This window comes from Coenobita brevimanus, chromosome 107, assembly GCF_032717465.1.
Source record: "Coenobita brevimanus isolate Jiangsu-jjx chromosome 107, ASM3271746v2, whole genome shotgun sequence".
Lineage (NCBI taxonomy): Eukaryota > Metazoa > Arthropoda > Malacostraca > Decapoda > Coenobitidae > Coenobita > Coenobita brevimanus.
This window is the reverse complement of record NC_137060.1, coordinates 7,840,424-7,858,255: the sequence shown is the minus strand read 5'-3', so window position 1 is coordinate 7,858,255 and position 17,832 is coordinate 7,840,424. Positions and strand designations below refer to the sequence as shown.

Genomic DNA, 17,832 nt, shown 5'->3' with positions numbered 1-17,832 from the left:
GTCATCATTGGGGGCTCTACAGCATCGTGGAATTTGGTTCTATGGTTACCACTCAGTCTTGGAAACGGTTTCTTGCATTAGCCTACAAGAGAAGCACTACGGTTGTCACTTAGTGTAGAATTATCAAAGGAACTGGTAGACAGCACGACATCGAATGAGTGGATGGTGATCACCATCACCTGCCACTTGAGTTTTTAAGTAACCTCGCTCTCTGGCCCAGCAGACTCATTAACCGCAGGCAAGCAACCGCCCTGCAAGGCCTTCCCGTGCACTGAACCTGTTTCCTTAACGCGACAAGGTTTCGTGAGCGTGGAAGTTTGTTTCCCAGATGGATGCCGCATTTGCGTTTCAGCATCCATTTAACATGGGCATCAGTGAAACTCAATTTTTCTGTTACAAGGGCGCGTGTGCTAATTAATGTGTGTGTGTGTGTGTGTGTGTGTGTGTGTGTGTGTGTGTGTGTGTGTGTACAAGCAGAAAATTAATTATGTTGTGCTGGATTAACCCGTCATGTCGTTATATGGTAAAATAATTGTGTCTGTTGTACCGTATGTATTGTATTTTTTCTTACGTTTTCCACGGTGTATTAAGTATTCTGGTGTAGATGAGACATTCGTCTTTCCTACTCAGCTATTCTATTTACTTTTCTCAAGCTCCGAACCCAATTATCCTCCTACCTTCCATCCCTTACATTGTCCCAAAATTCCCCGACTGCACTTTCCTCCTCACCACAGGTGACTCGAAACGTGAGTCGATCGACTCACACTCAAGGAGAGATGGAACCAACAACGCTGACTGTAAAATGTGGAAATGGTGGCGGGTGTATTCTTGTACATCTGTCACAGTTATTTCACTTATCTTTAAATTAAAAATTGTGTGCCGAACCCTTATCATGTTCATCTTCGTACATATTTCATTCATTCATTTGAGTCAGTCCTTACCTTTCATCTTCTTCCGTAATTGTATCTCACTTCCTCACAAAGTCATATGCCATATTATTAACCTTCCTCTTGACTTACAACGCATCCTGGCATCTTCAAGCTCATTTACATTACTTATTTCACCACCATTTAAACAGGGTGTCCCGGGAGTAGAGTCCAAAACTTTGGGAACTGATATATGACGGAATTCTAAGCAAAAAATGTTACATGAACATGTGTCCAAATCTCAGCCATTACGGAGTTACAGTTACTGATGACCCTATATCCATGATGATGATGATGATGATGATGATTACAAGGCAACAATAATGATTTTTATACGTGAGGGTAGAGTGAGTGAGTGGGCGGAGATGAAGCTAGACCAGTGACTTATGATGATGATGATGATGATGTTGAACACAGTGATGAGAAAAATCACAGTAATGATGTTCTATTTGTGAGGGCAGAGTGGGTGAGTGGGCCGAAATGGAAGTGGACCAAGGTGATGGACCGCTGTACAACGCCACCCCAGCTCCCGCCTCCCCTCAAGGCTGGTCCACGCCCCTCCTGGTGGACCGGCAGGAGGGAGTGTACGTGGGAGGATCGCCTGAGTATGTGGGAGTGAACCTGTACGTTGTTCATCATGACTTCCATAATGGTAAAGAACGTGAATTTTTATATACTAACCTCTTCATGCCGTATTTCATCACTGTTCTTTGGCTACTGACATTGTATTTCAGCATAAGAAAGACTTCTCGTTTGAAAGGTTAAAGGCTTCATCTAACCTCCCCAGTGTTACATATCTTCCATAAACTTTATAAAATCGCTAGGAGAGAGCTAGAATATGCAAAAATACATCATCAGACTGGAAAAGTTAACTCCTTCAACATGCTGGTCTTTTTTTTTTTTTTTTTTTTTTGATAGGTAAGAAAAACAATTCTATTTAGCTTAGGAGAGACCCTTAGTAGTGAGAGAGTCAGAAAGCTAAACACCTTCATGATTATATGTACGCAACTTGGGGCATATGGTAGACATTCCATTCCCTGAGACTCAACAGTCCTCTGAGGTATAAGAGATAACGGATCTCGAAATGAATGGATCTTGAATTTGGCTTTCTGTTTTCTTGTTTTTGCTTTTTCTTGGAGGGAACAGTTTGCAGGCTCCTGGCCTTTGGTTCCTTCTTCCTTGCACTAAAAAAAAAAAAAAAAAGTACTGCTGGTGGATCGGGAGGTAAGGAAGTATGAGGAAGGCTTGCCAGAGTATGTGAAAGTGCGCCACTGTACTTGTATGTTATTCGTCATGACTTTCTAAACGGTAAGTTATTATATCTGTTTATAGCCACACGCTTTAATCCCTGAGGGAGTGTCCACAGACAGAACCCCCTCTGTCATCCTGTCCATCGTCACCAAGCTGTTCTGCATCTAGCTTACACCTTCCTCATCCGTGTACTTCTCCATCCTATCCCTCCACCCCATTTTCGGTCTATCCCTGCCCCTACCCCTATCCACCTCACTTCAGTCTTCTTACTCCTCCCCCCCCCTTTTTTTTATTAATATGGACGTGAGTGCTTGGCAAGACAGACACTCCTTTGTTGAATTCAGGTATTTGTTTCAAAATAGCGACAACTATTCTCATGCAATTTGCATTGTATTTTGGGGAATTATCAAATCAACATTGTGATAACATTAAAGCTCTGACTAACATCCATTTGAAGTTTACTGAGGAGTGACAGAATTTTAGTCAGAGGAAGCTGTATGTAAATGTGCCATGGCTTGAACCCAAGAGATAACTGGAAGTTTTCAACCATCCATCCATTCGTACATCATCCCATGCAGATGCATTCAGGCCTTGGACTAGACTACTCAGTCAAAAATTTAAGATTAGAGTGACCAATTCTTCGCGCAATCTCAGTATTACATGAGCAATACAAACTCTCTTACACCTCGAAATTAGACCTTATGGCCACATCCGATCGAAATGCCGCTAACTTACTAGACCATAAGTAATCTAAAAACTGAATAAGACCAGGGGAATTAGTGCACTGCACCATTACACAACACACAGGCCCACCCAAGTTCTGCGAAGGTTTTTCCATCATATAAAATGCTACCACCGATTTACGCAGTGTGGATTTCTGTGGCGTAAATTATCTGCGTTATGATGGCATGCTCCAGGGATCTTTCAGTTCTGAGATCCCTAGCGTTTCCAGAAGGGGAAAAAGAGGTGGATTGTAACCATTTCTTTTTGCTTACTATAATAAAAAATGCTAAAATATGGCACTTTACACTGATAACTAATTTATGGGTCTTCGTTTTGTAATACAGAATGTGAGGTTTTTCAGGGTTCTTCGACGACCTATGTGTGTCCGAAGCTCCTGGACACAAGTTTCCTTTATCTTTTTTTTACAAACTGTGAACATGGTAGTTTGCTATTATGGATCTCTGGTGCTTCACATAGTATATTTCAGGTTGCCTCGATGATATACGTGTATCAGGAGTGCCGCTACCCCTACCGCCGCTAGTCAACACGTCAGCCTTAGCCCACGCCACCATGTTCACCGGTGTGTCACCTGGCTGTGCGTCACCTCCGGCCTGCAGTAATGTTACCTGCCCTGCACCATTCACCTGTATCGACGTCTGGTGGAAACATGAGTGTGGGTCAGTAATTTCTGTTCATGTCTCTCTCTCTCTCTCTCTCTCTCTCTCTCTCTCTCTGTATTTATCTATCTATCTATCTATCTATATATATGGAGCCTCTGTGGTGCAGTGGTAGAGTATGCGTTTCGCACGCTGGTGAGCGCGGGTTCGCCTCCCGCCAGTGTTGTAAAAACTTTGGGAAGCGTTCACCAAGCCACTTGCCACTTTGGCGGACACAAGGGGTGCTGTGGTTGAACCAGTGTCGCATACTAGTATGCTTGCACCCAATCGGCTTCAGGCGGGCCGATTACACTTGGTTCACAGACTACACACACATCCAAAGCCACTACAACACCACAATCACACTCACAAACACTTCTCACCCTACATACAGTCTCTACCAGATAACCTAAGCCACTGGGTAGAGATACATTGGCTGTATCGTCCCTGCTTCGGTAGGGATAGGCCGGTCCTGCAATGGACCTCAACGGCTGATGATGATATATATATATATATATATATATATATATATATATATATATATATATATATATATATATATATGGGGGGGTGATGCTTCTCTGTTCGATTGCTTGTTTGTCTTTCTTTGTGTCACCCTAGCTGTTCAGGGTACTCATAATTGGATGGAGTATTTCAGTAGGCTTCACCTTTCTTCCAGTTTCCTGAATTTGGTCCGGCGGCATATGACCCTGGCAGTCGCCCCGTCAGATTTTAATAGAGTCAAACAAATCCTGAATTTGGTATAATTATTTTGCACAAGCCAAATGTATTTACGTTATTTCCCTCCACTCACTCGTATAACTGTCTCTTTTGTTCTTGTCACTAAGTCCATTTGCAGTCGTTCTGACCGATTCGCCCTTGTCATTCATCTGGATAGATTTTCTGTCAGCTTTCTACATTATTTTCCAGCACCCCTGAGCAACTCTCCGCATTGCAGGTGCCCTAAGGGGTCGGAGGTCACACGTGAGGGTGGGCACTGTGAAGACGTGGATGAGTGCAGGTGGTCACCCTGTCTTAATGGAGGGACCTGTGCCAACGCCAGCCCTGGATACTTATGCCACTGTCCCCCCACTTATATTGGTCAGCACATACAACATAAATTCATTTTTAACCCCACTAATCCACTGTTGTAGGTACTGCACTTTACAATAATTCTGAATGTAAAAGAGAGACTCCTTAATGTAGCGGCATCGATATAAATTGGGTGGGGAAGTTACCGGTTATGTATGCGTCCCTCAAATAGCCTATAATCATAAAGGAAGATGGTGGACTGCAAGTAAAAGGTAACTCCAACCTATAAGCCACCAAATTCATGTTCAGATGATTACAGGGTCTCACACACACACACACACACACACACACACACACACACACACACACACACACACACACACACACACACACACACACACACACACACACACACACACACACACACACACACACACACACACAGCCTGTAATCTTGCAATTACGTGAGACAGCCTGTAATCTAGCAATTACGTAAGATGTTCTTCACCTCACGAAAGATTTTGTGAACTGGAGGAGTCTGATACAACTGCCATTAACTTCTTCCATGGAGAGGGTTTTGCTAAATTGAATAAAATTTTCTGTTAGTAGCGAAAATAGACTGAAGTACAAAAACAAATCACCGTTCTGAAGGGGCTGATGACTTACTCTAGTATAATGATAACTGAACTTTGCAGCATGAGACTCCCTCTTTGTTGCTCATCATATTTTTCTAACAACGAAAAAACTTTCTGTAATTGTTGTTGTTTCAATGTTAATGGTCAGTTAACTAATATATTTATCCCATGTGACCCCCACTCCTTTCCTTTTTTTTACCCCTGCTTAATTGTTGACTCTATACAGGGGTTTTATATGCTCCTGTATGGAGTACAACTCTCATGTGTGGGGAGGCTTCCCACATACAGCTCTTCTTAACAGGGTGGAGTCAAATGCTTTTCGTCTCATTAACTCTGCTCCTCTTACTGGCTCCCTTCAACCTCTGTCTCTTCGCCGCACTGTTTCGTCTTTATCTCTTTTCTATCGCTACTTCAGTGGTAACTGTTCCTCTGAACTGTCTGCTTCCATTCCTCCACCTCTACGACGGGCGCGTAGCAACCGTCTAGCAGCAAACTCTCATTTCTTTTCTGTCCAACTCTCTAATGCAAGAGTTAACCGTTACTCCCAGTTCTTCATTTATGCAACAGGTCAACTCTGGAACTGTCTCCCTCTGTCTGTATTTCCTGCTAGCTATGATCTCCAGTCTTTCAAACGCAGTGTGTCCAGGCATCTCGAAATGATTGGATCTTGAATTTGGCTCTCTCTTGTATCTTGTTTGACTCTTGGAAGGAACAGTTTACGGGCTCATGGCCTTTGGTTCCTTCTTCCTAGCATAAAAAAAAAGATTGGCTGTTGATTTTTAGGATAGTTAGTGCATATATTGTTCTTTACTATTCCATTAAGTATACCCACAATATAATACTCTTAAATAATGATAAGTGGAAACATTAGATATACACAAAGACAGCATTAACGTGCGGTACGAACTCTAAACCTAATCTCTGAGTAAGATTTGCTAGATGGACTTCTAATCCCATGATAATAGAACTCTTCGCCAAGAACAGGGACATGACTTACATGTATTGCAGGGCAGCACTGTGAGGCCAGGTCGGTGGTGGAGCGCGAATTCACCCTCTCTGTGGCAATACTGGTGTCGTCACTCGTCTGGTTCATTGTACTTTTAGGTTAGTTGCGATTCTGATTTACTGGAAAGTTTTTGCATCACTGAACTGTATTAGCGGCAGCATTTCACTGCAGCCAATATAACAGTGATAGTGTTTTTGAATTATAATCGTCACTATCATCACTGTCATCGTCATCACCATCATCATTATCATCATCGTCATCACCATCACCATCATCATCATAACCTTAGTCCCATTATTATACACAGGGTGGGTAAAATCCAAAGGCATCATAATCACCATCTTCAACCTCAGTGCACTATTTGTAGTGGATGGATCCAAATACATTTTTACTGTCTCCACGGTAAAGAATATATTCTAAATTATCCCAAGTAGTATTTATATACAAGTTGTTATTATATATATATATATATATATATATATATATATATATATATATATATATATATATAAATACAGTATAAACATACAGAGAGAGAGAGAGAGAGAGAGAGAGAGAGAGTATAATGTTTGGCTCTTTTTTTCCTCTATGGGAATGAAGGGGGATGCATATAGAACTCCCTAAACAGCTCTGACAGGTGTAACTTTTTACGACGAATTGAAATGTTTACATTACAGCTACTGATGTGGCGCCCCTGATGGTCAAGATTAGAATTCATTTGAAATCTAGTCATCATGGTGGAAACATACTTCTTCTTTTTTTTCACTAGAGCCATATTATTAGATCCACTGGGTCGGATGGATGGACGAATTTATGGAGTGGGTTGGCAGGGATGGTGGGTGGGTAGGTAGCAGGCAAACAGTCCATGGTAGGAATAGGTCCATTGGGAATATAACCCTGAGGATATAGGACCAAGGAGGAACATAGGTTCACTGGGTAAAATAGGACCCCAGTCATCTTATCCCACAGGGGAAGTGGTCATCCAGGGTCCCAGGCAATTCCAGTATGCCAGATCATTGAGTGCTATCCAGGCAATGTCGGGTACTGTTAGTCTTTACTATAAAAGCAACTCTCTCTCTCTCTCTCTCTCTCTCTCTCTCTCTCTCTCTCTCTCTCTTTCTCTTTCTTTCCGTGTGTGTATGTGTGTAAAGCTTGGTGGAAGGGTAGGAAGGGTGAGTGAGGTGTATGGACAGGTTGCATTGGTGAAGTGGGTGGATATGGGGGCTGGAGTGGGTGAGGTGGGTGTTTGTGGTTGGCGACGTGGTTGGGGTTGATGGGTAGGGTGTGATGGGTGGGCAGATTGGAGTGAGTGGATGGGTGGGTGGAAGGGTTGGGTAGGTGGGTGGGTGATGTGTATGAGCAGGGAGGGGTGGTTAAATGGGTTCGGCACGTGGGTGAAGGGATGCGCTTCGTTGGTGAGTAGCTGGGTTTTATTGGTGGATGAGTAAATGTACGAGTATGGCATCCTGAAAGACAAGGCAGGAGACGGGTCTTACTACACTAGTGAGTGAGTAGGTATATGAGTGTCTGTGATAGTGTGTAGATGGGTGGATGGGTTTTAATAGGTCCTCTCGGGAATGAGTCTGCGTAGTAAACTGGTCCATAGTTGGAATAGGTCCCTGTGGGGAAAATGGTCCATGGGGATACGTCCTTGGAGAAGCTGGCCCATAGGAATCGTAGGTCCAGTGGGTAAAAAAAGTCCTTGGAGAACATGGCTGTCATTTAAATTTGGCCAAACATAAGAAAACAAAATCCTCACAGTTGGAAATAAGTGATTATTTTCTGAAGGTTCCTCGAACTAGCATAAATCTTCTGTTAGTTGCAAGAATAAAATTTAAAAATTTCGTGTACTGAATGGGTTAAGAGAGATTGTTTCCAACACCTTCCATATCAGAGTCTTGCACAGAATATGACCACCATAGGTGTTTCCTAACCATACTGTAACCAACATAAAACAGTCAAGCCACAGAAAAAGGCAAAGGTTCAACTCTATAATGAAAAATTTTATCGGTACTCTCGTTCTTTCATTTGTGCTACTGGTCAGCTCTGGAGCTTTCTTTTTCAATGTCTTTCGCATTGCCTTTGACTTCCAATCTTCTAAAGGCAGTTTATCCAGGCATTCCAGAATTAACGCATCTAGATTTTAACTTCTCTAAAATTAAGCTATCTTTTGATAGGGACAAAATTTCCAGGCTATTAGCGTCAAATTAATTCTCTTATTACATAGAAGAGGAAAAGAAATAAAAGGTCTTATCGTACAGAAGACGATTAAGTATCACATCTGCGATTACTTAATTTTGTTTCTAGTATGTCATTCCAACTAATGACAGATGATTTTATTCAGCAGGGAGTGAATCACAGAACCGGAACCTGTCATATGAAGACAGACTGAAAAGACTAAGTCTGCATTCGCTAGAGAGGCGTAGAGTAAGGGGAGACTTAATTGAGGTGTTTAAGTGGATGAATGGTATAAATAAGGGAGATATTAGCAAGGTACTTAAAGTGAGCATGCAGGATAGAACTAGAAATAATGGTTTCAGACTAGAAAAATTCCGTTTCAGTAAGGAAATCGGTAGAAATTGGTTTGGTAATAGAGTAGTAGGCGAATGGAATAAGCTACCTAGTAAAGTAGTTGCTGCCTCTTCCATTGAGAGTTTCAAGCATAGGCTAGATAAGCATATGACAAATAAGGGGTGGATATAGGATATTGGATATAGAATAAAGAAAATCTTATAACCAATACTAATTCAAAAAAATTTTCTTTTCAGGTTACACTATGATAGTCTCTATTCTCCTTTCACACTTTCCTGTAAAATGTCCACGCCAGTTTTTCTATACGGCGTGGTGTTCTTTCTGACTTTTTCCTGCCGGCTTCGGCTGGAGGGTTTGGAGGGCGGGGGAGAGCCTTCTTCTTTGTTATCCTTATCTCATTCTAGTAGTTTAGTTACTCTTCTAGGAGCTGCCTAGCATGGGCCAACCGGCCTACTGCAGTTATCCTCTCTTCTTATGTTCTTATGTTCTTATGAGAGTGATACTGACCTATGTGTTATTGCTAGGTATTAATCTCCTCTTCTTCCTCTCATAGCACTTGTGGTGGTTGTGGTGTACATAGTCCAACTGAGGCGTCGACAGCAAAAATCAAGGAAGTTCGGCGAGAATGACCATTCTGAGCGCACGTCACTGGACTCCAGCAGACACAGACACAGACACGCACAGCCGGAGGAGACAGAACTGAGGCTGGTGGCGGGGGTCAGCACGCACTCTCACTCAACGCTCAAGGAGGACACAGATTTATCTAGTGAGCATGTGATGTTTGAGAGAATGAGGAAGACTGTTTCGATTTTTGGATAGATGGAAAACGTGAATGTGTGTATGAGGGAAAAAGGCCTTGATTCATAGATGGAACGACAAAGCAAAAGAATATAGTGAAGTAAGATTAATTCGTGGGTGGAAAGATAAAACAGAAGCATGCATGGATAAGGGAGGTTTAGTTCATGGACTGAGGGATGAAATAGAGGGATACATAAGGAAAGGAAGGCTGGATTCATGGATGGATAGGATATGTGACGTGACACAGTTGAAGGTGTTGATGGAGGTTAGCGCAGCACACACCCTCATTTAGAGCGCTAGGGCCCAAATGCCAGAACGAGCGTTGAGTAGGATTTCAAAATCGGGCTTTGGACGGTTCCAAGCCCAGGCTCACGGCTTACTTGAGCCGGGTTCAGCCAGCCTCACTCGGCCATATACTGAAGCGAGGCTCAAGTATGACTTCACAAAGTAAGGCTCAGGTCGCAGATTTGAGGCAAACTTTCGACTATTTACAAATCAGCCAATCACTGCGCCGACTTTTGAATATGAAAGTTAGCAGTTAATGCAAGATAAACAAAAAGAGGCTTTATAAAATTGTTAAATAGCTGATATCTACAGTTATCTGTCATCATCTGCGTGGATAATTTCATTAACGAGGCTTGATTAGACCTCATTTTAGTTTTCAATTATTATACGAACATTAATGTCGCCTGTGTGAAAGTGCTACTTTATTTTTGTCCAGTAATTTACTAGATTTATACAGGAAAAAAGATATTACATGAATATAGCAAGAAAATATAGCGCTATGGAAGTAACGTTTGTGAGGGTTGTTAGGCTACAAAACATGCAAAACAGTGCACAAGAATTGAAAAATAGGCTACTGAGCTATCATAATTTCAGTATTATTGGTCAGCAGTCGAAGAATGGCCTACAATATAATTTTTCCAATAACGAAAGCTGGTAAAGAATCGCATAACAGAGCCCTTTATCATTGTTTTAGCATAGGAGTGATGGAGAGAGTAGACATTTGCATGACATAGCTGATGGTATGATTTCATATGTATGGTATAAATCTGAAAGTCATGAACAGCGCATTTAAGTACATAATTGCCTGTATTGGTATTATAAGTTATAATGCCAGGAATAACAACTGCAAAACAGGACTTACATTATAAGTGGAAGAGCATTTAAAAATTATTCGTCAGTGTTCTTACAAACGTGCGCAGCTTACATATAATTTTGTAAGTGATGATATACCTTAGCACAGATCATTGTTAACCATATGGTGCCTTCTTATCTTTACAGTACGAACTGTACACTAAGAAAACTGTAACAACCTGAATATTAACTACAGTCATATAGGAATGTGGACAAGAACGTTTTGTCATAGTTGAGTAGGCTACTCCGTTGTGTACGTCAGTACTGATGCCACTGTAATGGAAATTTATCATGAGGCATTTCCGGTATCATTTGTATGTAATGTTATCAAATGGAAAATTATTGCAGCAAAATATATCCAGGTGTACAGAACGTAATATATATATATATATATATATATATATATATATATATATATATATATATATATATATATATATATATATATATATAAAATTACTGACCGCTAAACAGTTTGCTGAAATTTCAAATATATTGTGCCAACGATCTCACCGGCATTGTGATTATACGGATTGCCGGATTTTGATTTTAACGGATTCAAATTTTCGTAATGTTTAATAGGGGAAGCATTAGGTTAATTTAGGATTAAACTGGAAGTAGGCATGCTTGTGAGCTCTAATTTCAAAATATAACACTACCTCTAAACAACGTTTCTAAAAACTTAATCCATGAAATCTACAGTAAGTCCTGTAGTCCGTAAAATCACAATGCTGTGATCTCACAGCCACTGTCTTTTGTTATGCCGGGGCTTGTTGATAAATTATTCATTGCTTTAAAAGTAAATTTATCCAACAGAATCGTTATATAACAGGTTATCAACGCTCAAGTTTGACTCAGGCCAACTCAGAGGCGGCTTGAACTTGAGAGCATCGGCTCGGCCTGTGCAAGGTCCAGCCTTGTTTCTGCATAACGGTCTTTGGCGGGCACATCTCAAGTCCAACATAAGACCGACTCAAGCCCAAAGTCCGGATCAGGCCTCGTTCTTGCCTTCTGGCCTTGGAGTCGGATTTACCTTGTGAGGCTGAGTTGGTGAGAGAGAGAGAGAGAGAGAGAGAGAGAGAGAGAGAGTGAGAGCATGGGTGTGCCTGTTTACGGTGTAACACTGTGGTGTAGTTTGATGACGTGTGGCGTAATGAGTGAGTGTGTGGTGTGAATGCGTGGTGTGCTGTGGTGTGGCGATATGGTATCTGCGTGGTGTGGTGTGATGTTCCAGCGTGCAGAGTGGTGTTCTAGTGTGAGTGTTTTGGCAGTGAGTGATGTGTCCGTATATTACGTAATGTAGTGTGATAGTGTGTTGTGAGGATGTGCGAGAGTGGGTTGTGTGGTTTGGTAGTATGAGGTGTGGCAGCTTGTGATGCGGCAGTGTGTGGTGTTTTGTGGCAGTATGTGGTGTGGTGTGTTAGTTTGTGGTGTGGCAGAGTATGATATGATGTGGCGTAGCAGAGTGTGGTATGGTGTGCTGTGGCGCGAAGAGTGTGGCAGTAGATGGTTTAGTAGTTGGTGGTGTGGTGTTCAGTGTATGTGTGGTGCGCCGTTAGGTGATGTGGTGTGGCAGTGTTGTGTGTTTATGTTCTTTAGTTGAGGCAATGTAATTTAAGTATGCTTTATCAGATGTTCACGAGGCTAAGGCGTGGTACTGGGGATGGTGATGGTGGCAGTGGCAATGTTGGTGATCAGGCTAGTGGTAGTGGGAGCTTTGGTAAATGTGTAATATCAGATAGAATGTCATTAAGAACTCAACTGTTTTCACTTCAGCTTGGCCTGAAATTGTAATTACACCATCTTCTGTGTAGAGTTATAACAACAGATTAACACTTCAGCTGTAGACTAGGAACCTGGAAATCGTGGACATAATGCTGTTTTAAGATGGATACAGAGCAGAACGCTAAATTATAATGCTAGTCACAGAGAGCTGCTGTGGGAAGGATGCAGAGCCATATTATTGTCTTTTTCTGCCACTGAACTACATGAAATAAGCCGAAACAAGATAAACATCTGCGCCAAGTCGAGATCAAAAGAGCATAGTCTGAATACAATACCTAAGTTTCACACAGCATTGGAGATGGATTACACTTGAGATTATTTTCAGTCCTTTTATCTTCTGCCAAATATATATTATTAGAAGTTAAAAATAAGAGAATGTCCAAGTTTCAAAGGATTAAAATTCTGCATATAAATATTAACTGGTATACTCTCCCAGGTTGTGGTAGGTGGTGGAGACCATCATCCACTCACTTGATGTAGAGCTGCCTACTTCTTCCTTAGCCTTTATCATTCTTTTTCTGTGTCTGCCCTCCTCTCTTCATATTTCTCCCATCTTTCCTGTCACTTCTTATTGCTTTTCTTTCCTTTACAGGTGCCTTTACATTGAATGACAAGCCAAATGGTTTCCTGTAAGCCAAGAAACCATTTACTACGCTGGGTGGTAACCATATAACCAAACCATACGTGCTCCCTACGTGTCAACAAGTGGATTGGTGGAGGATTAGTGCCCGTTCCCAAAAAAAACAAATAACTTAAAGTCAAATGGCCACCCCTTACGGGATTGTGGAGTCTGGCAATAGATAGATAGATAGATACTTTCCCAGGGGAAGTGATAACGAGGCGTGAAACAGAAAGCACAAGTGATGGTCATTAGGCTATTGACGAGTGTGTTAACAGCAAAGAATGTGATGCAGTCTGATATAACTTTTAAGATGCATGCCGTCTCTGTCAGGCGAATAAACTTGTCAGGAGTTAGCTAGAAAAAGTATGTACAGTATATTGTAAATGGGAATACAGTTTGTTTTGAATCGTTTTACTGTTTAGGAAAATAATCAGAATAAGTGTTTTGTAAATGAAAATTGAAATTATTTTGAACTTTTCTGCTGTGTAGGGTTACGCTGTGATGAATTAAACCTCTGGAATTACCAAGAATAAAAAAAAAAATATTGTTAAGTGAGTTACCAGGTGTTGACAAATTGATGTATGACGCTGGGGGTGTCGTTGAAGATGATGATGGTGGTGAGGGTGGTAGTGGCAGGTGTATTATCAAGAGTGAATAAAATAGTCTTGAGATAGAACGAATATTAACAGAAAGAAGTCGCCACACAGAAGAGGGTAAAACAATAAATTAGGTTACTAGTGAATCTGTAATGCCAAATATTGTTGTGTTCAGTTATGATGTTAGAAGTCGTAATGATTTTGATGGTAATAAGCGTGGTGGTGGTGACTTGTTATGTGTGGTGTGACAGTTGATGATGTGACACAGTGTGATGTGGTGAGCTGTGTGGTGGTGGTGTGACAGTGGTGGCAGAGCATGGTGTGGTGTGATTGTATCTGGTATGGTGTAACTATTGGGTGTGTCGCAGTGTGTGGTGTGGGAGTGGGTAGTATAAAGTGTGTGTGTTATGGCAGTACGGCAATGTGAGTGAAGACTATGAGGTGTGTTAGAGATATTATAAAGAGGCATACTTTATCAGGTGTTGACGTGGCGCGGCGTGATGCAGGAGGGGACGGTGTTGGGAGAGAAGGAGGTGGTGGTGATGGGAGAGAAGGTGGTGGGGGTGTGTCCGTCCCGCCTCTATTCCGTTGACGACCTTCCGTAACTATGCCTATGAGGGCGACGACAGCTCACCTGGATCAGTGTCCTCTTGTTGCTCCGACAGGTTTGTCTATCTGTCAGTCACTCTATCAGTCTACCTGTCCATCTAGCTACCTATCTATTTACCTACTTCTGTCTGTCTATCTGTTTATCTATCTGTCTGTGTGTGTCTAAAAACGCTTCAATCCTGGATAGGGTGGCCACACGCGATTCCCCTCCACGTCACTCTGTTCCAGGATATCAGGCTGATTTTTTTCTGTCGCGCAGTACCGTTTTACATATTTTTCCACCCAACCCATCCATTTGCAAGTATATCCAGTTTTTTTTTTCCTATTTTTTACAACGTGTGTACAAGATGAACAAGTAAGACAGGAGAGTATTTAACTTCTTCCGTTTAATGACATGTTTTATCATATAATTTTTGCCACGCGATCAACTGATCGGGTCAGGTGAGGGGAAGGGGATGGGTCCATTATGATGTGGCAGGGGTAAACCAGCTCTGCTTTGGGATCCTGCTGCGAATTTCGCTGGATTGCACTGCCCAAATGACCCTCGTGCGGTGTGGTGCGGTGAGGAGCAGCCCTGCTTCCCTTAGCGGCTAAGATACGAATAAATGTGCGTATGTAGATGAGTAATTTGGTGAGTGTGTCGTCCTGTCTCGGCTATCCCCCTAGACAGGAATAAGTCTGGGTATATGTATATGTGTGTACCTTCAAACGGTGTTATTAGAACTTGGAGAGAATTTTCGAACTGAAGGAGTTTGATATAGTCTTTAGTCCCTACAGTACGAGAGGCCTTTCCTAAGTTGAATGTTGTCGCCTTGATGTTGCAAGAATTAACTACAATTTAAACATTACGGCATCCAGGAGGCTCAGGGAGGGTGGTGTTTTATGGGAAGGGGTTCATGACTAAGTAGGGATGGAGAAGCCTGGAGATTATTTTGTGCAGGACACTTCTTTCAAGTTATGTTGCCTGGTAGTGTATACGGTACATACAAGCAGATAGATAGATTGATTAATAGATAGGGAAAGATAGCCTGACTGAATAGTTGACTGATATACAGAGAGAGATAGAGTGAATAGTTGACTGACAAATACATATAAATGGTTAAATATAAATAAATAGGTATATAGACAGTTATATAGAATGATAGATATACCTCAGACCGACAGACAGATAAAGATACAGTACTTTCTTTCTTCATTAAAAATCTGTACTGGTCGACTTCTGTTCTGATATTCCACTCTGCGTGAATGCCATGTGATAGGTGCAATTGCAGATATAAATATAAATTCATCTTCTTGCAACAAACAATAAGAGCGAAGACTGGCACCCAGCGACATGGTACTCAGGGCCAAACAAGCCTTTTCAGAACATTATCTAAGAATGTCATAATGTTAGATCAAAAACTGTACATTGACTAAAATTTCCAAGAGGCGGTCAGTAAGTTTCAGATCATTTAGTTCCACCAGCTCCGTTGTCCGGACTGCTATCCTTATTGTTCTTCAAACTGTTAGGCTAACCATTGTCCCCTGTGTCTTTGAGGGGCAATTATGAGGTGTAAAAGAAAAAAGGAAAAGAAAAAGTGTTTATTATTTAGGTCTGGATAGCAGACGTCCACTTTCGTATTTCCTCCAAAATCCTTCATAAATCTGTTCATGCAAGTGTAGGGACAAAGGAAACTTTACCAAAACTCCAGTGGAGCGGAGGCTTCAAAGACTATAATGTTATGTGAAGTATAGTGCAGTCTATTTCGCTGGCATGCTGTTGGTAGTTCTTCCGCTTTCGAACTTTTCGTTCTTTCTAGATCCTACCTCACCCCCTCTTCCGGTGTTTATGTGGTAGGTGGGGGCGCTCACCATCCACTCACTCGATGTAGTGCTGCTATCGGGTGTCTGCCTTTTCCTCTCTTCCATCCTTCTTTCCTTCCATCCTCTTCTGTTCTTTCCTTCATTCTTTCCTTGTCCATCTGCCTACGGGTGACTTTACACTCCCTCTTCTGTCTTTCGTTCCTTCATTCTTTCCATTTCCTTCTGCATGTGGGTGACTCTACACTGAGTGACAAGCCAAATGGTTTCCTGTACACCAGGAAACCATTTACTACGCTGGGTGGTGACCATATAGCCAAATTTTGGCACCTGGTGGTTTAGTAGGTAATTATTGCTCCCCAGTCGGATTGAGCCGGTGAAGGTTTATATCCGAGGAATGGTTGGGGTTGATTGCTCATGTAATGCCACTCAGGGATGAGCGAGGCTGGTCACTCTCATCTTAAATGTCGAGACCAACTGCCTAGCCCCGGGCTCCTGCGCTCCTCATGGGGCAATGTAGGATTGGATGATGGATGGATGGATGAAATTATGGTGATGATGATGATGATGATGATAGTGATAATAATGATGTTTCTTCCCCCTTTCTTCTTTATCTTTCCTCGTCTCCGGATCCCTTTACCCCATTTTCATCTCATTGCTTCAGTTAGATTATTCTATTGGTTAATTTTTGCTAACTCCAGACGATTTTATTCAGCACAGTGAAGACCATTTTGCTGGGTAGGCACCTAAGAGGGTTGTATCTATCAAATCCCTAGGTTATTTTTCGTCATACAGATTTAAAAGTATTCCCTAACGTGTAAAACTGCCTGCAGAATACAAGAAAGAAGTATAACAGTCCACAACTGGGCTGAATTGATTAAGTGGGAATTGGGGTAGAATGATGATGATGATGATGATGATGATGATGACGATGACGATGTTACCACTGCTGTTCTGCTGTACACATGATCATTTATTTCAGATGGCAAACTTTGTGGAGAGTTTCGACTTCTGGGAGAGTTTCAAGAATTGTCCAACTTGCTTAGCTGCTTGGAAAGTCCTCAGACCAAAGAGACGGCAAATATCAGTGAAGAAGTGTTAACTGGAGATGTTGAAAGTGGAACTAAGCAACTTTCCTTCTCTTATTCGCACATCCCTGGTACTGATCAAGTGTTATCTGACTCAAAAATTAAAGTGACTGATATGAAAAATAGCAATTTAAAAGTGACTGACAAGTCGAAGAAAAATGCGACGATTGTTGTCTCAGCAGCAGGCATATTGCAAACAAAATTAGACTGATCAATGCATGTGAGAATAAATGTAGAACTTGGAACTGAGCCTCAATATAACTACGAGTACGACAAAGCTTTCCAGGACTTGGCTAAATGGCACAAAACATTCGTGACAGAAACCTTGACAGGAGGCACAGAAACCTCAGCCACCATCGGCTGTAACTCCCACATCCCAGTGCTGTGCAGAAGAGGGGAGCTGTTACTAAAAACTCGTGAGGCGTGCCAGTCCTGTACAGCTTCGCCTTGGCACTGTAGCTGCGCCTTAGAGAAACACAAAGAAACTAGTTACAGCAAATCGGCGTTTACTTCCCTCATGTGTCCTCATCTTAAATAGATCTCGATAACTTTCGCTGTTACTGACAGCACTGAGAGAAAAACAAGATGCGTAAGTAAAGAGTGTAAAGGAATGGGTCTGGCTACAGGAACTGTTTA

The 17,832-nt window shown here is 41.8% G+C and overlaps 1 protein-coding gene across 1 annotated transcript in view; it reads left to right on the top strand.

The window, feature by feature from the left end:
* LOC145416647 (putative neural-cadherin 2) overlaps positions 1 to 17,210 on the top strand; it is a 139,226-nt gene extending 122,016 nt beyond the window's left edge. Inside the window, 6 exon segments of the mRNA XM_080285582.1 lie at positions 1,388 to 1,578; positions 3,388 to 3,577; positions 4,515 to 4,657; positions 7,199 to 7,270; positions 9,315 to 9,535; positions 17,091 to 17,210. Coding sequence (XP_080141708.1) covers positions 1,388 to 1,578; positions 3,388 to 3,577; positions 4,515 to 4,657; positions 7,199 to 7,270; positions 9,315 to 9,535; positions 17,091 to 17,210 — 937 coding nt within the window.
* The last annotated feature ends 622 nt before the right edge of the window (positions 17,211 to 17,832 follow it).